Here is a 17423-nt window from a genome sequence, read left to right on the forward strand (position 1 = left end):
CCCACCACCTTAGGTGTATGTGGCTGGTGCCTTAGCCGCTTGAGCCACAGGCCGAGCCGGGATTACAGTCTTGAGCCACCTCACCTGGCTTGTAACTTTTTTACTTTGTAAACTTTTAGACTCTTTTATGATAACACTTAGCTTAAAACACAAACACATTATACAACTGTACAAATATATTTTTATATCCTTTTTTATAACATTTTTTGTATTTTTTAAAATACTTTTTTGCTAAATATAAGACAAACACATACATTAGCCTGGGCCTACACAGCCCCAAGATCATCAATATTGCTGTCTTTCATCTCCACATTTTGTTCCACTGGAAGTTCTTGAAGGGTGATACTGCTGTCACCTCTTATGATGAAATGGTTTCTTTTGTAATACCTCCTGAAAGACCTGAGGCCTGTTTTACAGTTGACTTTCAAAAAATACATAGCAGGAGTACACTCTAATGATTAAAAGTATAGGGTAGTAAATACATAACACCAGTTACACAGTGGTATATTATCATTATAAACACATTAACTGCTATGTATTTAACTTAGGCTAGTTTTGAGCTCAGGGACTCATGATGCATGTATAAATTGACTTGTATGACCTAATGAAACACTGTGACCCTAAGGAAAAAATTTTTTTTCCTAGTGGGACAGTCAGTGTGTTAATTATCCTGTACTATATATCATTGTATGTGCTGTACAATACTCTTACAGGACTGGCATTGTAGTGTTTACGCTAGCATCACCATAAACACGTGACTAATATGTTGCATGAAGACCTCTCTGCTGTTATACAGCCACAGGAATTTTTCATCTCCATTATACTCTTGGGGGACCACTGTTATATTTGGCGTCCATTGTTGACTGAAATATCTTTACGTGTTGCATGACTGTACTTAAAAAAAAAACCTAATGTAGCCATAAATGTGAACACAGTGAATTTGAAATTGCAAAGGAGAAAAATTTTGCCTGACTAATTTGTTGAATAAAGTTCATTTATTTATACTCAAACTCTTGAGACTGTATTTATTTCCCTTTGCTGAATTACTTAGTCCCTAATTTTAAAAAATTAGGATAGTTAGCAGTGCCCTCTCCTCCCAAAACCTCCACAGTTTTAAAATTAAAATTGTTTCCAAATTGTGCTTTGAGTTTCTATGTGAATTCATGCTTTAAGGTATTTCTGAGCAATTAAGGATCTGACTTATTTGGTGTAACTTTTTAAAAAAGGAATGAAGAGACATTTCCTTGGAGTTAGAGGAGTCATCCATATAAAATTTTTTTAAAATTTATTTTATTTTTGTTTTTTTGCGGTTTTTGGCCGGGGCTGGATTTGAACCTGCCACCTCCAACATATGAAGCTGGCGTCCTACTCCTTTGAGCCACAGGCGCCACCCCATCCATATGAAATTAATGGCTACCTACTATGAGAACATTATCTTGTTCATAGGCTGTAATTTAAGCTAAGGGCCATTTCTTAACTTTGAATAGAATTATCCTCTGACTGAATGTTTCTTACTTCTTGAGAGTAATTCAGGATCTTGAAATATTGGTACTATATTCTCAATGACTTGATCAAAATTAGTCATTGATAAACATCTCATTTTCACTCTGCCATTCCTCATAAATAAAATTAATTTAAGTTTTTTGGACTCTTGTGGTATTACTATCAAAATTGCATTTATGATTATTCCTCAAAACGAGATTTTGGTTTTTTTTATTTTTATTTTTTAGAGGTTTATACCTTTTATACAAATGTAGACATCATTTGACTTAGTGATTTCTGGTCATCTAACTCAGTGCTGAAGAAGTTTTGATATTAAATATGGCTTCAGAGAGTGTCATTTGATAAATTAGAGAAAAATAATAAGGCATTTAGGATTCCTGAAGACTAGCTTAATTTGGCGAAAAAATTAGGTAGTTAGATTTGTGCAGTAGAGATGACGAATGTATTTTGTCTGAAAGTGAGTTCAGCATTTTCCAAATTCTGTTTTGAGGAATATTATTGTTCTGTGAGATATTAATAGATATTCAGGGAAGAAGAAAAACAAAAGGGTTGTGAGGTCAAAGAAATTTGCTGTGCTAAGCAAAGTAAAAAAAAAGTGTCATTATTTCAGTATCTCGTAGAGGTTTTGATATGGTTATTGTGAAGCCAGTCTAGTAGTGTTTTTCTCTGTAGAGAATATCAGAATAACTTGGAAATTTTTCCAAACAACATTATTTTTTCCCACCTCCATCCCACAGATAGTACTGGAGGATCTGTGTGTTTTGTAGTTTGAAAACATTCCCCAAGTGATCTGAAGCACCTCTTCCTTTAGTTGAGAACTGCTAGGATAGAGAAAGAATACAGGCTTCCCCAAATTTCTTTGGTCATAGACTCTTTTGGAGATTGTGTTATAACATTTCAAGGATAAGACATTTCTGAAATCTGTACACTAGATTCTATATAAAATCTCCGTAAGTACATTATGGGGTTTTTTTTTTTGTACAACTAATTATTTTTCAAATTCTTCTCCCTTGACTTTTGTAACACTGTCATCTTTTGGAACTCCTTCTAATTTTCTGATCATGATTATAGATTTTAACCTATAGTATCTTCAAAATCTGGAAGAATTCAGATTTGCCCAAGAAATGGCATAATAAAAAGTTATTTTTTCTCAGTGCTATATTTCACTTTACTAGACCTATTTATCTAAAGACATTATTAAGCTTTATATAATAATAACTTACTGAATTTCATTATGTATGTCGAGATGATTTTTATCTTATTATTTTATTTTATTTATTTGTTTATTTATTTATATTTTGGGACAGAGTCTCACTATGGCAACCTTGGTAGCATGCCATGGCATCATAGCTCACAGCAACCTCAAACTTTTGGGCTTAAGTGATTTTCTTGCCTCAGCCTCCCAAGTAGCTGGGACTACAGGCACCTGCCACAATGCCCAGCTATTTTTCTGTTGAGGTTGTCATTGTTGTTTTAGCTGGCCCGGGCTGGGTTCAAACCTGCCAGCCTTGGTATATGTGGCTGGTGCCCTACCTACTGAGCTATGGGTGCCGCCTTATTTTATTATTTTAAATTTTATTTTATTATTTTTTTAGAGATGGGAGTCTCATTATGTTGCCTAGGCTGGTCTTGATCTCCTGAGCTCAAGAGATCCTTTTGCCTCAACCTCCTGGGTAGCTAGGATTACATGTGTGTGCCATCACATCCAGCTTTTATTGAGATGATTTCTAAAAGTTCTTTTGATTCCAGAGTATATATATGTATGTACCTATATGTATGTATTGTAAGTAAGTAACTTTTCCTATTTGCTTCCCAGAAATTTCAAGATATTGAAGAAACTCATCTCATTCACATAAAGGAAATTATAGGATCCTTGTCAAATGCTATAAAGGAAATTCATTTGCAAATAGGCCAGGTGAGTTTTTTTAAACTTTGTGTTTAATGTATTTATGAAAATTTTATGCTCATTTATGGCACTTTAAAATATTTATCATGTTGTGCAAATGTATAAATATGATACTAAACTATTCCAGATTAAAAACATGTATTTACATATATTAGATATAAAATAAACCAGATTTTTGTTCCTTTAGCTACCAGGGATGATAATTAAAATTAATATTTTAAATTAATTATACTCAGTTTTCTTTATATTATAGTTTTAAAGTTGCCAATTTTTGAATATTTATTTTTTCAAGTGTTACTATTTTAAAATTTAGAGCAGCAACTTAGTAGGTAGAACTTGTACTTAGAAATGTTCCCACAATATAAAAGAGGTTTAATGATGAACAGTTTGGGGTAAATCAGAATATAGTAGAGAAAGATAGTCTATTATGCTTTATTATTAAAAATCAAAACTATTTTTATTGTTTACATAGGTTTATATAAACTTTATTTATCATAAGAATTATGTCTCTAACACACTCAAAGATGGTAACAAGCTGCTTTGATTTCTGAGGCTATGAGGTCATGTATTTAAGGGATTAGTGTAAGTAGTGATTGGTCCTCACAAATCTAATAACATTGTAAATTAGGTAAAAGAGTTCTCAAACTTGGGTCAAACTTACATATGTTGATGTAGTGAATTTTAACTGCCTGCGGAAGTTTTATCTCAAATGCAGTAAGAATATTCGTAGAAAAATTAAAAAATGACCTTTATTCCATTTTAATAATAGGTCCATGAAGAATTTATAAATAACATGGCTAACACTACAGTTGAAAGTTTGATACAAAAATTTGCTGAGTCCAAAGGCACGGGGAAGGAAAGACCTGGTAAGATGATAAATTATGCAAGGAAACATGTTCAAATTTCCTATCTCATAGCATATTTGCTTTTATTTATTTATCTTTGAGACAGAGTTCTTGCTTTGTTGCCCAGGCTGAAGTGCAGTAGCACAATCATAGCTCACTGCAGATTTGAAATCCTGGAGTCGAGTGATCTTCCTTTCTCATTCAGCCTCAGGAGTAGCTGGGACTACAGGTGCATGCTACCACACCCAGCTAAATTGTTTTTTTTTTTTAAAGACAGAGTCTTACTCTGTCACCCTGGGTAGAGTACCATGGTGTCATGATAGCTCACAGCAATCTCAGTCATTTGGGCTCAGGAGATCCTCTTTTTTTTTTCTTTTTGAGATCTGTCTCTCACTTTGTCACCTTTGGTAGAGTGCTGTGGCATCATAGCTCACAGCAACCTCAAACTCTTGGGCTCAAGTAATCCTCTTGCCTCAGCCTCCCTAGTAGCTGAGACCATAGTTGCTCACCACAACACTTGGCTATTTTTAGAGATGGGGTCTCGCTCTTGCTCAGGCTGGTCTTAAAGTCCTGAGTTCAAGCATTCCATCTGCCCTGGCTTCCCAGAATGTTAAGATTATAGGCATGAGCTACTGCACCCACCCCTCAAGAGATCCTTTTGTCTAAGCCTCTCGAGTATCTGGGACCACAGGCACCCAGCACAACACCTGGCTCATTTTTCTATTTTTAGCAGAGACAGGGTCTTGCTCTTGCCTAGGCTGGTCTGGAACTTGTGAGTTCAAGCAGTCCACCCACCTTAGCCTCCCAGAGTGCTAGGATTATAGGCAATGAGCTGCTGTACCCAGCCCATCCAGCTAATTAAAAAAATATATTTATTTATTTTTTAAGAGATGGGTCTGTCTTTAAATTCATGTTTGTAGAGGGTAATTTAACTTTATATCCCATGCCTGAACTGAGTGACATTTCCAAACCATAAAATAGAACAAAACCTAAAAATAGGGAATACCTAAAAATCTGTGTAAAATTTCAGGTATTATTTTTTGTGTGTCTGATTATATGTTAAATGGAGATTTTTGTTTTGACCTTTAGCTATTAATACAGTGATTTTTGTACTGGTTTTTAAATAATTATAATATTTGCTAAATTAATCTATTGCAATTTTTAAAGTTTTGAAAGTAGTTCTACCTATAAAAAATCATTTTAATAAAAGAAAAACAGAGAATGTTGAACCTTCTGAGCATTGAGGCAACATAAGACCCTATCTTAAAGTTTAATAACTACTTTCTTTTCTCATTCATACATGCATTTAACAAATAGACTTATTGAATGCTAATAGTATATATAAAACACTATTCTGGACACTTGGGGATATACCAGTGAACAAATGTATACAGGAATCCTGTTTTCTATTTTTATGAGAATCTCAAAATCTGCTTTTAATAAGCATATTGTGGTATATAGAATGTAATAAATACCTTGTTCCCCTAATACCTTGTTCCCCTTTCCGACTCAGCATATGTACAGTCTTCCAGATTTCTTTAATCTATTATTAGTTAGATAATCTTGTATCATGCTCTTGTAAAACATTTGTTTTACTCCATAGGTAGAAACAATTCAGTATAGTAAAGAAGTTAAAATACGGTATAGAATTTAGGAAGATGAATTAAGTGTTTTCTAGAGAAGTCTGAGAGCCATTTTTTGTCAATACAGTTCATAGAACTAAGGCTTTTCTTTTTTGAGACAGAGTCTTACTTTGTTGCCCTTGGTAGAGTGCTGTGGCATCATAGCTCACACCAGCTGCACACTCCTGGGCTCAAGTGATCTCTTTGCCTCAGTCTCCCAAGTACCTGGGACTATAGGCACCTGCCACAGCATTAAGCTAGTTTTCTATGTTTAGTAGAGACACAGGGTCTTGCTCAGGCTGGTCTCAGACTCCTAAGCCCAAGCAATCCACTTGCCTCAGCCTCCCAGATGCTAGGATTGATTACAGGTGTGCACCTTTATGCTGGCCAGAACTAAGGCTTGAAACCTAAATCATCTTTAGTTTCTTTCTCTTCCCAAATTTCATTAATTTTTAAATCTTATTGATTTAATTATATTAGTATTTTTCCTTTCAGATCTGTTTTCTGTGCTTCTTCCATCTGCCTGATTTTAATTTGCATATTACTCATACTGGCACAGTAGAGATTTCTTTTCCAACCCATTTTATATGTTAATAACACATTTATCTTCTAATTATAGAACTATTAAATTTAAATTGGACTACTTATAAATCTTTGAATTTTTATTACAGACCATAAAAGTTAAACTCTGGTCTTAGATTTCCAAGTCTTTAAGGATGTGGTGCTGGCTCGGCGCCTATAGCTCAACCGGCTAAGGCGCCAGCCACGTACACCTAAGGTGGCGGGTTCGAATCCCCAGCCAGGACCCACCAAACAACAATGACCGCTGCAACCAAAAAATAGCCGGGCGTTGTGGCGGGCGCCTGTGGTCCCAGCTACTTGGGAGGCGGAGGCAGGAGACTCGCTTGAGCCCAGGAGTTGGAGGTTGCTGTGAGCTGTAATGCCATGGCACTCTACCCAGGGGGACAGCTTGAGGCTCTGTCTCAAAAAAAAAAAAAAAAAAAAAAAAAAAGGATGTGGTGCTGACCAGTCTTTGGTCTTGCTTTCTTTTATTCCTATTCCCATACTTTCACTGAAGCTATCTGAACTGTGTGCTGTTTCCCATACAGGCCTTTGTATTTCCTTTAGTACCTAGTTATCTTTATGTCCTAACTCTTGAAAAATGCTATATTCCATTCTTTTTCTATCAGCATCTTCCCACTTAAGTGTTAAATGAGTGAACTCTTTAAAAAGCCAAGTTATATACTATTTCCCCCATGAAAAGTGCTAAAGAATTTTAATTGTATGTACTTTTTTTTTTTTTTTTTTTAGCATTGTTGCTGTCTACATTTAAATTTTGCACTTGTGCTGGGCATGGTGGCTCACACCTATAATCCTAGCACTCTGGGAGGCCGAGGCAGATGGATTGCCTGAGTTCACAAGTTTGAGACCACCCTGAGCCAGAATGAGACCACGTCTCTAAAAAAATAGCCAGGCATTGTGGCAGGGGACTGTAGTCCCAGCTACTTGGGAGGCTGAGGCAGGAGAATCGCTTGAATGCAAGAGTCTGAGGTTGCTGTGAGCTGTGATGCCACGGGATTCTACTGAGGGCAACAAAGTGAGACTGTGTTTTAAAAAACAAACAAAAGATAAATTTTGCACTTGTGTAAAGTTCTGTATTAAACTAATTTTTTTTATTTGTAAACAGTGATTTTTGTTGAATGAATGAATAAATGGGCGTGTAATAGTAAGGTTAGGATGTTAAGAAGGTTGAACAGATGTATTCGCTGTTAGAAAATTCTTCATTAAATGAATACTAAATAATTATGCTTAATGTTTAATGAGCACTTACTCTATGGCATATAGTATGCCAACAACTTTGCAGGCGTACTTTGATATTCAGCAGCTCTTTGAAGTAGGTACTATTATTCCCTTTTTACAGAGGAGGGAAAATTTGAGAGGTTAAATGATTAGCATAAGTTAGTATGTGACAGAGCTGGAATTCAGTTGGAGGATTTTGATTCCAAGGTCTATGCTTTGGAGTAATTAGAAGAGAACTAAGTATAGAGAGAGGATATCGAGGCACAGAAGTGTAGAATAACATAAAACCCTAGAACTCTTTGTAAGAAGATTGTTTGAAGTGAAGGCTAGTTAAGAGGGGTAAAACAAAACAGAACAAAAATACTTAGGGTCACACACTTTTATTTTTCGTGGACAAGGTCTTACTCTTTTGCTTGGGCTGGTGTGTGATGGTGTAACCATTGCTCACTGTAGCCTCAAACTCCTGGACTCAAGCAACCCCTGAGCCTCCTGAATAGTTAGGACTATAGGCATGTACCATGATGCCCAGCTAATTTTCTATGTTTTTGTAGAGATGAAGTCTTGGTATTGTGCCCAGGCTATTCTTAAATTCATGGCTTCAACGGCTTGGCTCCTGTGGCTCAAGTGGCTAAGGTGCCAGCCACATACACCTAAGGTGGTGGGTTCGAATCCAGCCCAGCCTGCCAAAACAATGACGACTGCAACCAAAAAATAGCCAGGCGCTGTGGTAGACACCTGTGGTCTCAGCTACTTGGGAGGCAGAGGCAGGAGACTAGCTTGAGCCCAGAAGTTGGAGGTTGCTGTGAGCTGTGATGCCATAGCACTCTACCCAGGGGGACAGCTTGAGGCTCTGTCTCAAAAAAAAAAAAAAAATTCATGGCTTCAAGCAGTCTTTCTGCCCTGGCCTCCCAGAGTACTGGGATTATAGGTGTGAGCCATCATGTCTGGCAAGAATTGTTACACAGGTGTGTAGAAAGGTTATTAGAATAAAACAAAAGATAAATTGGCTGGTTAGTAATGCCTTAGATGGAAAGATGAATAAGGTTGGTGGGTTGTATCAGTGTTAGTATCTTGGTTGTGACATCATTACTATAGTTTTACAAAATGTGATCATTGTTGGAAATTGGGGAAAGTGTTCAAGGGATATCCCTGCATTATTTTTTATAGCTATATAGAAATCTACAATTATCTCAATAAAAATTTCAATTAGGCTCAGCACCTGTAGCACAGTGGTTATGGCACCAGACACATACACCGAGTCTGGAGGGTTTGAACCTGGCCTGGGCTAGCTAAACAGCAATGACACTGTAACAACAACAACAGAAAAATAGCTGGACATTGTGGCAGGTACCTGTAGTCCCAGCTACTTAGGAGGTTGAGGCAAGAGAACTGCTTAAGCCCAAGAGTTTGAGGTTGCTGTGAACTGTGATGCTACAGCACTCTCACTCTACTAAGGGTGACTTAAGCCCAAGAGTTTGAGGTTGCTGTGAGCTGTGATGCCTCCGAGATAGACTCTGTCTCAAAAATAAATAAATAGATAGAGAAATAGATAAATAAATAAATAAAAATAATTTTTTTCAATTACAAAACTGCCTTGAAACCAGGACACTTGAGCTAAAATGTTAAACTAAACTGATGAACCATACCTTTTTATCCTGAGTCATAAATGATCTAGAGTATATTTAAGCAAAGACAAAGAATACAGAGAATCAGCTTGAGGTGGATTGGTATTTTTCTCAAAGTATTAATAAACTAGAGGATAATTATAATATTAAAATGTGTTCTCAATCAAGTCCGGTTTTTTTTTTTTTTTTTTGAAATTTTTTTTTTGGCCAGGGCTGGGTTTGAACCCTCCACCTCTGGCATATGGGGCCAACGCCCTACTGTTTTGAGCCACAGGTGCTGCCCCAAGTCAGATTTTTTGATTGGCATTTTATCTCTTCTCTGATGTAACTTTTCCCACTCTACTTTGGCTTCCTGGGCTATTTTACTGCTTTTTTGTTTACATGGCAGTGTCATTTCCTAAGATACTGCTTTGTCAAGGGCAAGTGTGTGGCATGTGCTGCTTTTATTCATGGCAGATACTGTTGCTAGATCACTGCATTCTTTGTCCAGAGAATACCTTAGAATCTCATCTCAACGCTGTAGGCAGTTACTGCCAATATTGAGAATTGGCGGTGATGCTGAAACCTGTCATCTGTGGCTTAGTTCAGTAGAGACTCTTTGTTTGCAGATGTCAGAAAGCCAACATAAAAAAGCTTAACCAGAAATTCCATGCATTGACTTTTTTTAACCTGGAAGGAAGGGTGGAATGGACTCAAAGACCAAATGGATATTATTAGAACTTTTGTTTTACTCACTTCTCTCATTTCTGCTTGTCTCTGCCTAGCTTCAGTTTCCTAAGTTTCTAGTGTAGATTTTCTCCACATTTTTTGGGTAGGAAGATATCAGTGGTCCCATGCCTCTATCAATTCAATTTAGAACCTTAGTAGAAAAAATTTTCCTAGTGTTAGTATATTAACTTCAGGGAAGATTTTCTTTTGTCACATGCCTGTCTTTGTATTAGTCACTGTGTTTGTTTATTTTTGAGACAGGGTCTTGCTCTAATCCCCTGGCTGGAGTGCAGTGGCATCATAGCTCACTGCAATCTCAAACTCCTGAGCTCAAGTGGTCCTCTTGCTTCAGCCTGTCAAGTAGCCTAGACTATAAGCATGAGCCATTATGCCCAGCTAATTTTTTTTTTTTTTTTGAGACAGAGTCTCACTTTGTTGCCCTAGGTAGAGTGCTGTGGCATCATAGCTCACAGCAACCTCAAACTCCTGGGCTTAAGTGATTCTCTTGCCTCAGCCTCCTAAGAAGCTAGGACTATAGGTAGCTTCCACAATGCCTGGCTATTTTTAGAGACGGGTCTCACTGTTGCTCAGGCTGGTCTCGAATTCCTGAGCTGAGGCAGTCCACCCACTTCAGCTTCCCAGAATGCTGAGGTTATAGGTGTGAGCCACCGCACCCAGTCTTGCCCAGCTATTTTTTAATAAAATATTTTTGTAGAGACAGGGTGTCACAATGCTACTCAGGGTAAACTCTTCTTTCTCCTCAAGCAGTCCTTCTGCCTTGGCTCCCAAAGTGAGCTACCATGTTTCTCTTGCCACTAGTTGAAGACCGGGCCAGGTATTCGGACTGGCTTTTCTAGGTGTGTTCCAGATGCAGACCGCTGTGCTGTTATCTTGCTCAGGAACAATTGCTCTTAGGTGCCTAAGGGCTATTTGCTTCAGCAGAAGGGAGAGAGAGATAGATAGTCTTTGAAGGAGTAAAGCAGTCTTAGAAGAATAGAGCTTAGCATTCTTTAGCACAGAGATGTCTGGTGGTGTCCTGCAGGCAGGAGAAGTGACAAAGTCAGAGTGAGCGGTCTGTGACAGAATGTGCACTCCTGAATGCCTTCTCCTGCAGCCTAATACAGAGCTGATCTCGTGGAGCTTAACTCCACAGGTGTAGAGACTGCCAATTCACTGATGCTTTCATCTCCCGAGCTCTCATGCTTGTTAGGAGAGCTAACTCCTTCCCGGTGCCCTTTTCACGAAGGTATTCTATTATCGAGCTATACAGGTGTTACTCACAACTCTCACTCCTCCTAGCCATAGGCTATACAGGCTGCTACAATGCCCAGCCTAATATTTTACATATTTATATGACACATGTGATATTTTGATAGAAGCGTAGAATATGTTATGATCAAATCAGGGTAATTGGGATATTCATCATCTCAAGCATTTATCCTTCCTTTATGTTAGGAACTCCAATTCTATTCCTTTAGTGATTTTGAAATATATAATAATTATTGTTATTGATAGTCACTCTACTCTGCTGTTGGACATGAGAATTTATACTTTCTATCTAACCGTATGTTTATATCCATTGACCAACCTCTCTTTGTTCCCTCTCTCCCATATGCTCTTCTCAGCCTCTGATAATGTATCATTCTACTTTCTACCAACATTTTTTTAGCTTCCACATGTGAGAACATACAAAAATCATCTTACTACACAGTTGTTTTATTAAGTTCCTTCTGTTGGTTAGGTATTTAAAATAGCTAGATAGGCTGGGTACGGTGGTTCACACCTATAAACCTAGCACTCTGGGAGGCTGAAGTAGGAAGACTGCTTGAGCTCAGGAGTTCAGGACTACCCTGAGCAAGAGTGAGACCCTGTTTCTACTAAAAATAAAAAAAAATTAGCTGGGCATATGGTATGTACCTATAGTCCCAACTATTTGGAAGGCTGAGGCAAGAGGATCACTTGAGACCCCATGAGTTTGAGGTTGTGTTGAGCTATGATGATGCCTCTGCACTTTACCCAGGATGACAAAGCAAGTGAGACTCTGTCTCTAAAAAATAAAATAAAATAAATAAAAGCTATACAAGTTGCTTTTAGGCTTACTGCCTAATTAAATTCTGAACATTTAGATCATGTTCAGTTTCTTGGCTTTGGTATAAGGCAGTAGTTTGTGGTCTGCTATTTACCGTCCATAAGAACTTTAAGCCTCAGTGCCATCGTCTTTGAAATGGGATAATATTTGTACCTGCCTCATGGGGCTGTTGTGAGGTATACAAGAAATAATGTAACATTTATTAGGTATTTAATAATTATTTACAAACGATAATACATTCTTGGTGACTAGGTAATTACTAATATACATAGTATAGTGTTTCTTTATAAATTTAATTTTGTTGGCCTCAAGATACACTAAGACATGTAGACATAACCTGTAGCTAGATGGTAGGAGGTAAGAGGGAGGCCAAGCATGGTGATGATATGGGCTTTTTGAGAATCACTAAATCTCCAGAATTAGGTTTCTATTTCAGTCTGACTGTTGACACTGTGTATACAGGTCACTGGCTTTCAAAAAAGTCATAGAACTAACTTACAAAAAGGGGGGTGGTGGTATGGGGTGGAGTAAAAGGGATACATGTTTCTTTTCTGGTTGAGTTTCTGTGGATGACTAGTTACAGCTCTTTCGTATATATTTATTTGGTTCATGGGCACCCTAACCAATGAGTCTGGTGGTCCATTGCAAATTTTGTTTTTCAGAAAAATAACATACACAAAATTGTGCATGTGATTGTGTGGAATATATGGCCTTAGGGATTTTGTTTTATAAGATGTATTCTAGCCTTCAGTTGTTTTATATTACTGATTCTGTCAACAGTTATTTCTTAGGTTTTGTAATGGCCCCCTCTGGTGGATGAATTCCTTCTTAATTTTAGTTCTTTGGTATACATATTTTTTGCCAATTATTTTGCATTTTATTTTTGCTAGTGTTACATATTTTTATTTAGAAGCTGTATTCATAGCTTTTGGTATAATTTGGATGTTGGATAAATAGGCCTTTGTGTAGCAGTCAGAACTTTTGGATGCCTAAAAATGGCAAAACTAAACCTAATGCATATATATATATATACTTTATGCAAATATATATATTTACTTTAAAAAACCTCAAGTTTAGTGATGTTACTGCTTTACATATAGCTACCGGCAGTGCAGGAGAGTTCCCTTCTCTCTGCACTCTCACCAGTATCTGTTGCTTTAGGTCACAGGGGCCCTCAAACTTTTTAAACGGGGCCAGTTCACTGTCCCTCAGACCCTTGGAGGGCCGGACTGCAGGTCCCGGGATGAGTTGGCTGCTAAGCAGAACAGGCAGCAGTGGCAGAACACCCAGTGGGCCGGATAAATGTCCTAGATGGGCCGCAGTTTGAGGATGCCTGCTTTGGACGTTGTAATGTGGGTCATTCTCATGGGGTTTGGGTGATAGCTCAAAGTGGTTTTTTGTTTGTTTGTTTGTTTTTTTAGACAGAGTCTGACTTTATCGCCCTTGGTAGAGTACCGTGGCCTCACAGCTCACAGCAGCCTCTTCAAACCTGTGAGCTCAGGCCATCTACCCACTTCAGCCTCCTATGTGCTGGGATTACAGGCAGAGAATAATATTTTGTGGCACAGGAAAATTATATGAAATTCAGATTTTCAAAGTCTATAAATAAAATTTTATTTGAATACAGTCATACTTGTTTATGCATTTTTAAATTTTCTTCGGCTGCTTTCACTCTACAACAGTAGAGTTGAATAACTGTGACAGACTGTGTGGCCCACAAAGTCTAAAATATTTACTGTTTGACCCTTTAGAGAAAAACGTTGCCCACTTCTTTGTTAAAGAATGTTTCTTGTGTAGTATACTAGCATACAGTATGTTATGGTACATTAGATTATGTAACTCATGACAATACATAAAGTTTTTCCAAAAAGCAGATTCTGCTGTACTTGGGTCTAGTTATCATTTTTTAATCTGATATCCTATTGCAACTGGATCTGTATCATATCACAGCTCAGTAATTGATCTTCATAATAATAATCCTAAATTGTAAAGTAAAAATTAAACTACTTTGAGCAGACTTTGTTCAGTTAGGCTTAGTTCACTGATTTGAGGTAGCCATTAAAAATGTTGATAAATGTATAAATATTATGGTAACAAAATAAACAAGTGAAAAGTAAGCTGATTGTATGAAAAAATTGTACCTATAGTAACAAGCACAGGGTTTTAGTAGTATGTAAAGAAACTAACTCAATCCAAGTTGAACTTAAAAGGAAATTTACTGGAAAGAAAATGAGGTATCCCCAAGATCTAAAATCAGGAATAGAGCCAAGCCACAGAAGAAAACCCAAACGGTAGGAAAATGAGCAATCATTTTTCCTTCATTCTGTCTCTACATTTCTATTGCTTTATTATTGTCTTTGCAGAATGGCTTTCTTTGCTTTTCCAGCCATATGACGTAAGGTGACTTCCTAGTAATTTTTAAGTTTTTGAAACTTATTTGATTGCAGCCACAGCTCTTTAATTATCCCGAATTTCTGTCCCTTTCCAAATTTAAAAAAAAAATTTTTTTTATTGTTGTTGCAGTTTCTGGCTGGGCTGGGTTTGAACCCACCAACTCTGGCATACAGGGCCAGCGCCCTATGCCTTGAGCCACAGGCGCTGCCCCCCTTTCCAAATTTTTTAGAGAAAGAATCTGGTTGTCTTGCTTGGGTCAGGTAATCTTTTTAGTCCAATCAGTTCTGGCCAGGTTGTACAATGTGAACATGACTTTTGCACCTACCACTTGTTGGGAAGGAGGCAATTCCCAGAGAAAAAAGAGGATAGTGAGCCCAGTGTATCCCATATATGTTTATCTCCTACTGTCACCCTCATCTGGGAGACATACTAAAATTTCTGGAAGTGGGAATTAGGGCAAGATAGTAGGGATATGGTTTGAAAATGCATGTTCAGCATGAGTTTTTTCTCCATATTTTTCTAATGAAGACTTTTCAGACATACAGAATAATTTAAAGCATTTTATACCAAAGAACCACATACCCACTCTCATTAACAATTTACACAATATTAATTAATATCTGCTTTATTACATGTCTCTACCCCTCTGTTCATCCATCAGTCTACCTTCTTTTGCTGGTGAAGGTGCAAAGAGAAGGGAACATACACTGTTGGTGGGATTGCAAACTAACACAGCCTTTTTGGAAAGAAGTATGGAGAATCCTCAAAGAGCTAAAAGTAGACCTTCCATTTGATCCTGCAATCCCATTACTAGGTATATACCCAGAAGAAAAAAAAATCACCTTACCATAAGGACATTTGCAGCTCAGTTGACAATCACTAAGATGTGGAAACAACCCCATCACCCCATGAATGGATTGATAAACCATAGTGTATGTATATCATGGAATACTGTTTAGCCATAAAGAAAGATGGAGACTTTACAGCTTTTGTATTTACCTGGGTAGAGTTGAAGGACATTCTGTGTAGTAAAGTATTTCAAGAATGGAAAAACAAGTATCCCAAGTACTCAATACTAATTTGAAACCAATAAATGAACAACTATAGACATACATGAGAAGAAAAACACAATTCAAGAAGCAGGGGAGGCAGCTTAGCAAGCTTCTACCTGATGAGTACAATGCGTGGTATATGGCACACTTCCTGGATGAATGACTCAAATAGGACTTGGACTTTTCCTAACAAATGCAAACAATGTAACCTAATCGTGTGTACCCTTATATTAATATGAAATTTAAAAAAAATCCATCTATTTTTATGAACTTCAGAGTAAGTTGCAGATATTAGTACACATTCCCCTAAATACTTTAGCATGCATATTATCCCTCTTTTTTATCGTGGCAAATTAACATAAAATTCATAATTTTAACCATTTTAAAGTGTATATAGCTTAGTGGCATTTAAAACTACTTTATCGGCTCGGCGCCTGTGGCTCAAGCGGCTAAGGCGCCAGCCACATACACCTAAGGTGGTGGGTTCGCATCCCCAGCCCGGGCCCGCCAAACAACGATGGCTGCAACCAAAAAATGGCCAGGCATTGTGGCGGGCGCCTGTAGTCCCAGCTACTTGGGAGGCTGAGGCAGGAGACTCGCTTGAGCCCAGGAGTTGGAGGTTGCTGTGAGCGTGATGCCATGGCACTCTACCCAGGGGGATAGCTTGAGGCTCCGTCTCAAAAAAAAAAAAAAACTACTTTATCCCCTAAAATAAAACTTATTCTCTTTGATTTCCCTTCAGCCCCCATCCCGTGGCAAAAAGTAATGTGCTTTTCTATCTATTTGAATTTGTCTGTTCCAGGTATTTAGTATAAATGGAATTATACAAATAGTATGTGGCCTTTTGTGTCTGGCTTCTTTCATATTTAGCATAATGTTCTCAAGACTCATTCGTGTTGTATCATATGGCAATACTTTATTCCTTTTATTTTTTCGAGACAGTCTCATTATGTCACCCTGAGTAGTGTACTGTGGCGTCACAGCTCACAGCAACCTCAAACTCTAGGGCTCAAGTGATTCTCTTGCCTCAGCCTCCCAAATAGCTAGGACTACAGGTGCCCTTCACAGCCCCAGCTATTTTTTTGTTGCAGTTGTCATTGTTTAGCTGGTCCAGACTGGGTTCAAACCCTCTAGCCTGACTGTATGTGGCTGATGCTGTAACCACTGTGCTACAAGCGCCAAGCCTCCTTTTTTTTTTAAGACAAGAGTCTCACTATGTCACTCCTGGTAGAGTATTGTGGTGTCACAGCTCACAGCAACCTCAAACCATTGGGCTTAAGCGATTCTCTTGCCTCAGCCTCCTAAGTAGCTGGGACTACAGGCTCCCACTACAACTCCGGCTATTTTTTGTTGCAGTTGTCATTGTTGTTTGGCTGGCCCAGGCCAGGTTCAAACCTGCCAGCCTTGGTGTATGTGGCTGGTGCCTTAACTACGGTGCTATAGGCGCTGAGCCCTTCATTCCTTTTTATAGATGAATAATATTCTGTTGTATGGCTATGCCACATTTTCTTTATCCATTCATCTGCTGATGGACATTTATTTGGGTTGTTTCCACCTTTTGGCTGTTAAGAATGATGCTATTATGAAATGTCTATTTTTAGTACTTTGGAGTATACCTAGAAATGGAATTATTGCGTCAGGTAGTAATTTTGTATTTTGAGTTTTTGAGGAGCTCCCACACTGTTTTCCACAGCAGCAATACTACTTTATAGTCCTGCCAGTAGGTTCCAATTTCCCTACATCCTTGGCAATGTCATTTTCCTTCTTTTTTTTTTTTTTAAAGCATAGCCATCCTAGTGAGTGTGAGGTAGGGTATTATTATGATTTTGATTTGCATTTCTCTAATGACTAATGATGTTAAGCATTTTTTTTTTTTTTT

The 17423-nt window shown here is 37.8% G+C and overlaps 1 protein-coding gene across 2 annotated transcripts in view; it reads left to right on the forward strand.

Annotated features, from left to right (window-relative positions):
- FCHO2 (FCH domain only 2) overlaps positions 1-17423 on the forward strand; it is a 135879-nt gene that overhangs the window by 49498 nt on the left and 68958 nt on the right. For both annotated transcript variants that reach the window (XM_003785902.2, XM_023510920.1), the window contains exons 7-8: positions 3320-3418; positions 4179-4275. In XM_003785902.2, coding sequence (XP_003785950.1) covers positions 3320-3418; positions 4179-4275 — 196 coding nt within the window. The remainder of the gene's footprint in view (positions 1-3319; positions 3419-4178; positions 4276-17423) is intronic.

This window comes from Otolemur garnettii, unplaced genomic scaffold (genome assembly GCF_000181295.1).
Source record: "Otolemur garnettii isolate 467f Iridium unplaced genomic scaffold, OtoGar3 scaffold00017, whole genome shotgun sequence".
Taxonomy (NCBI): domain Eukaryota; kingdom Metazoa; phylum Chordata; class Mammalia; order Primates; family Galagidae; genus Otolemur; species Otolemur garnettii.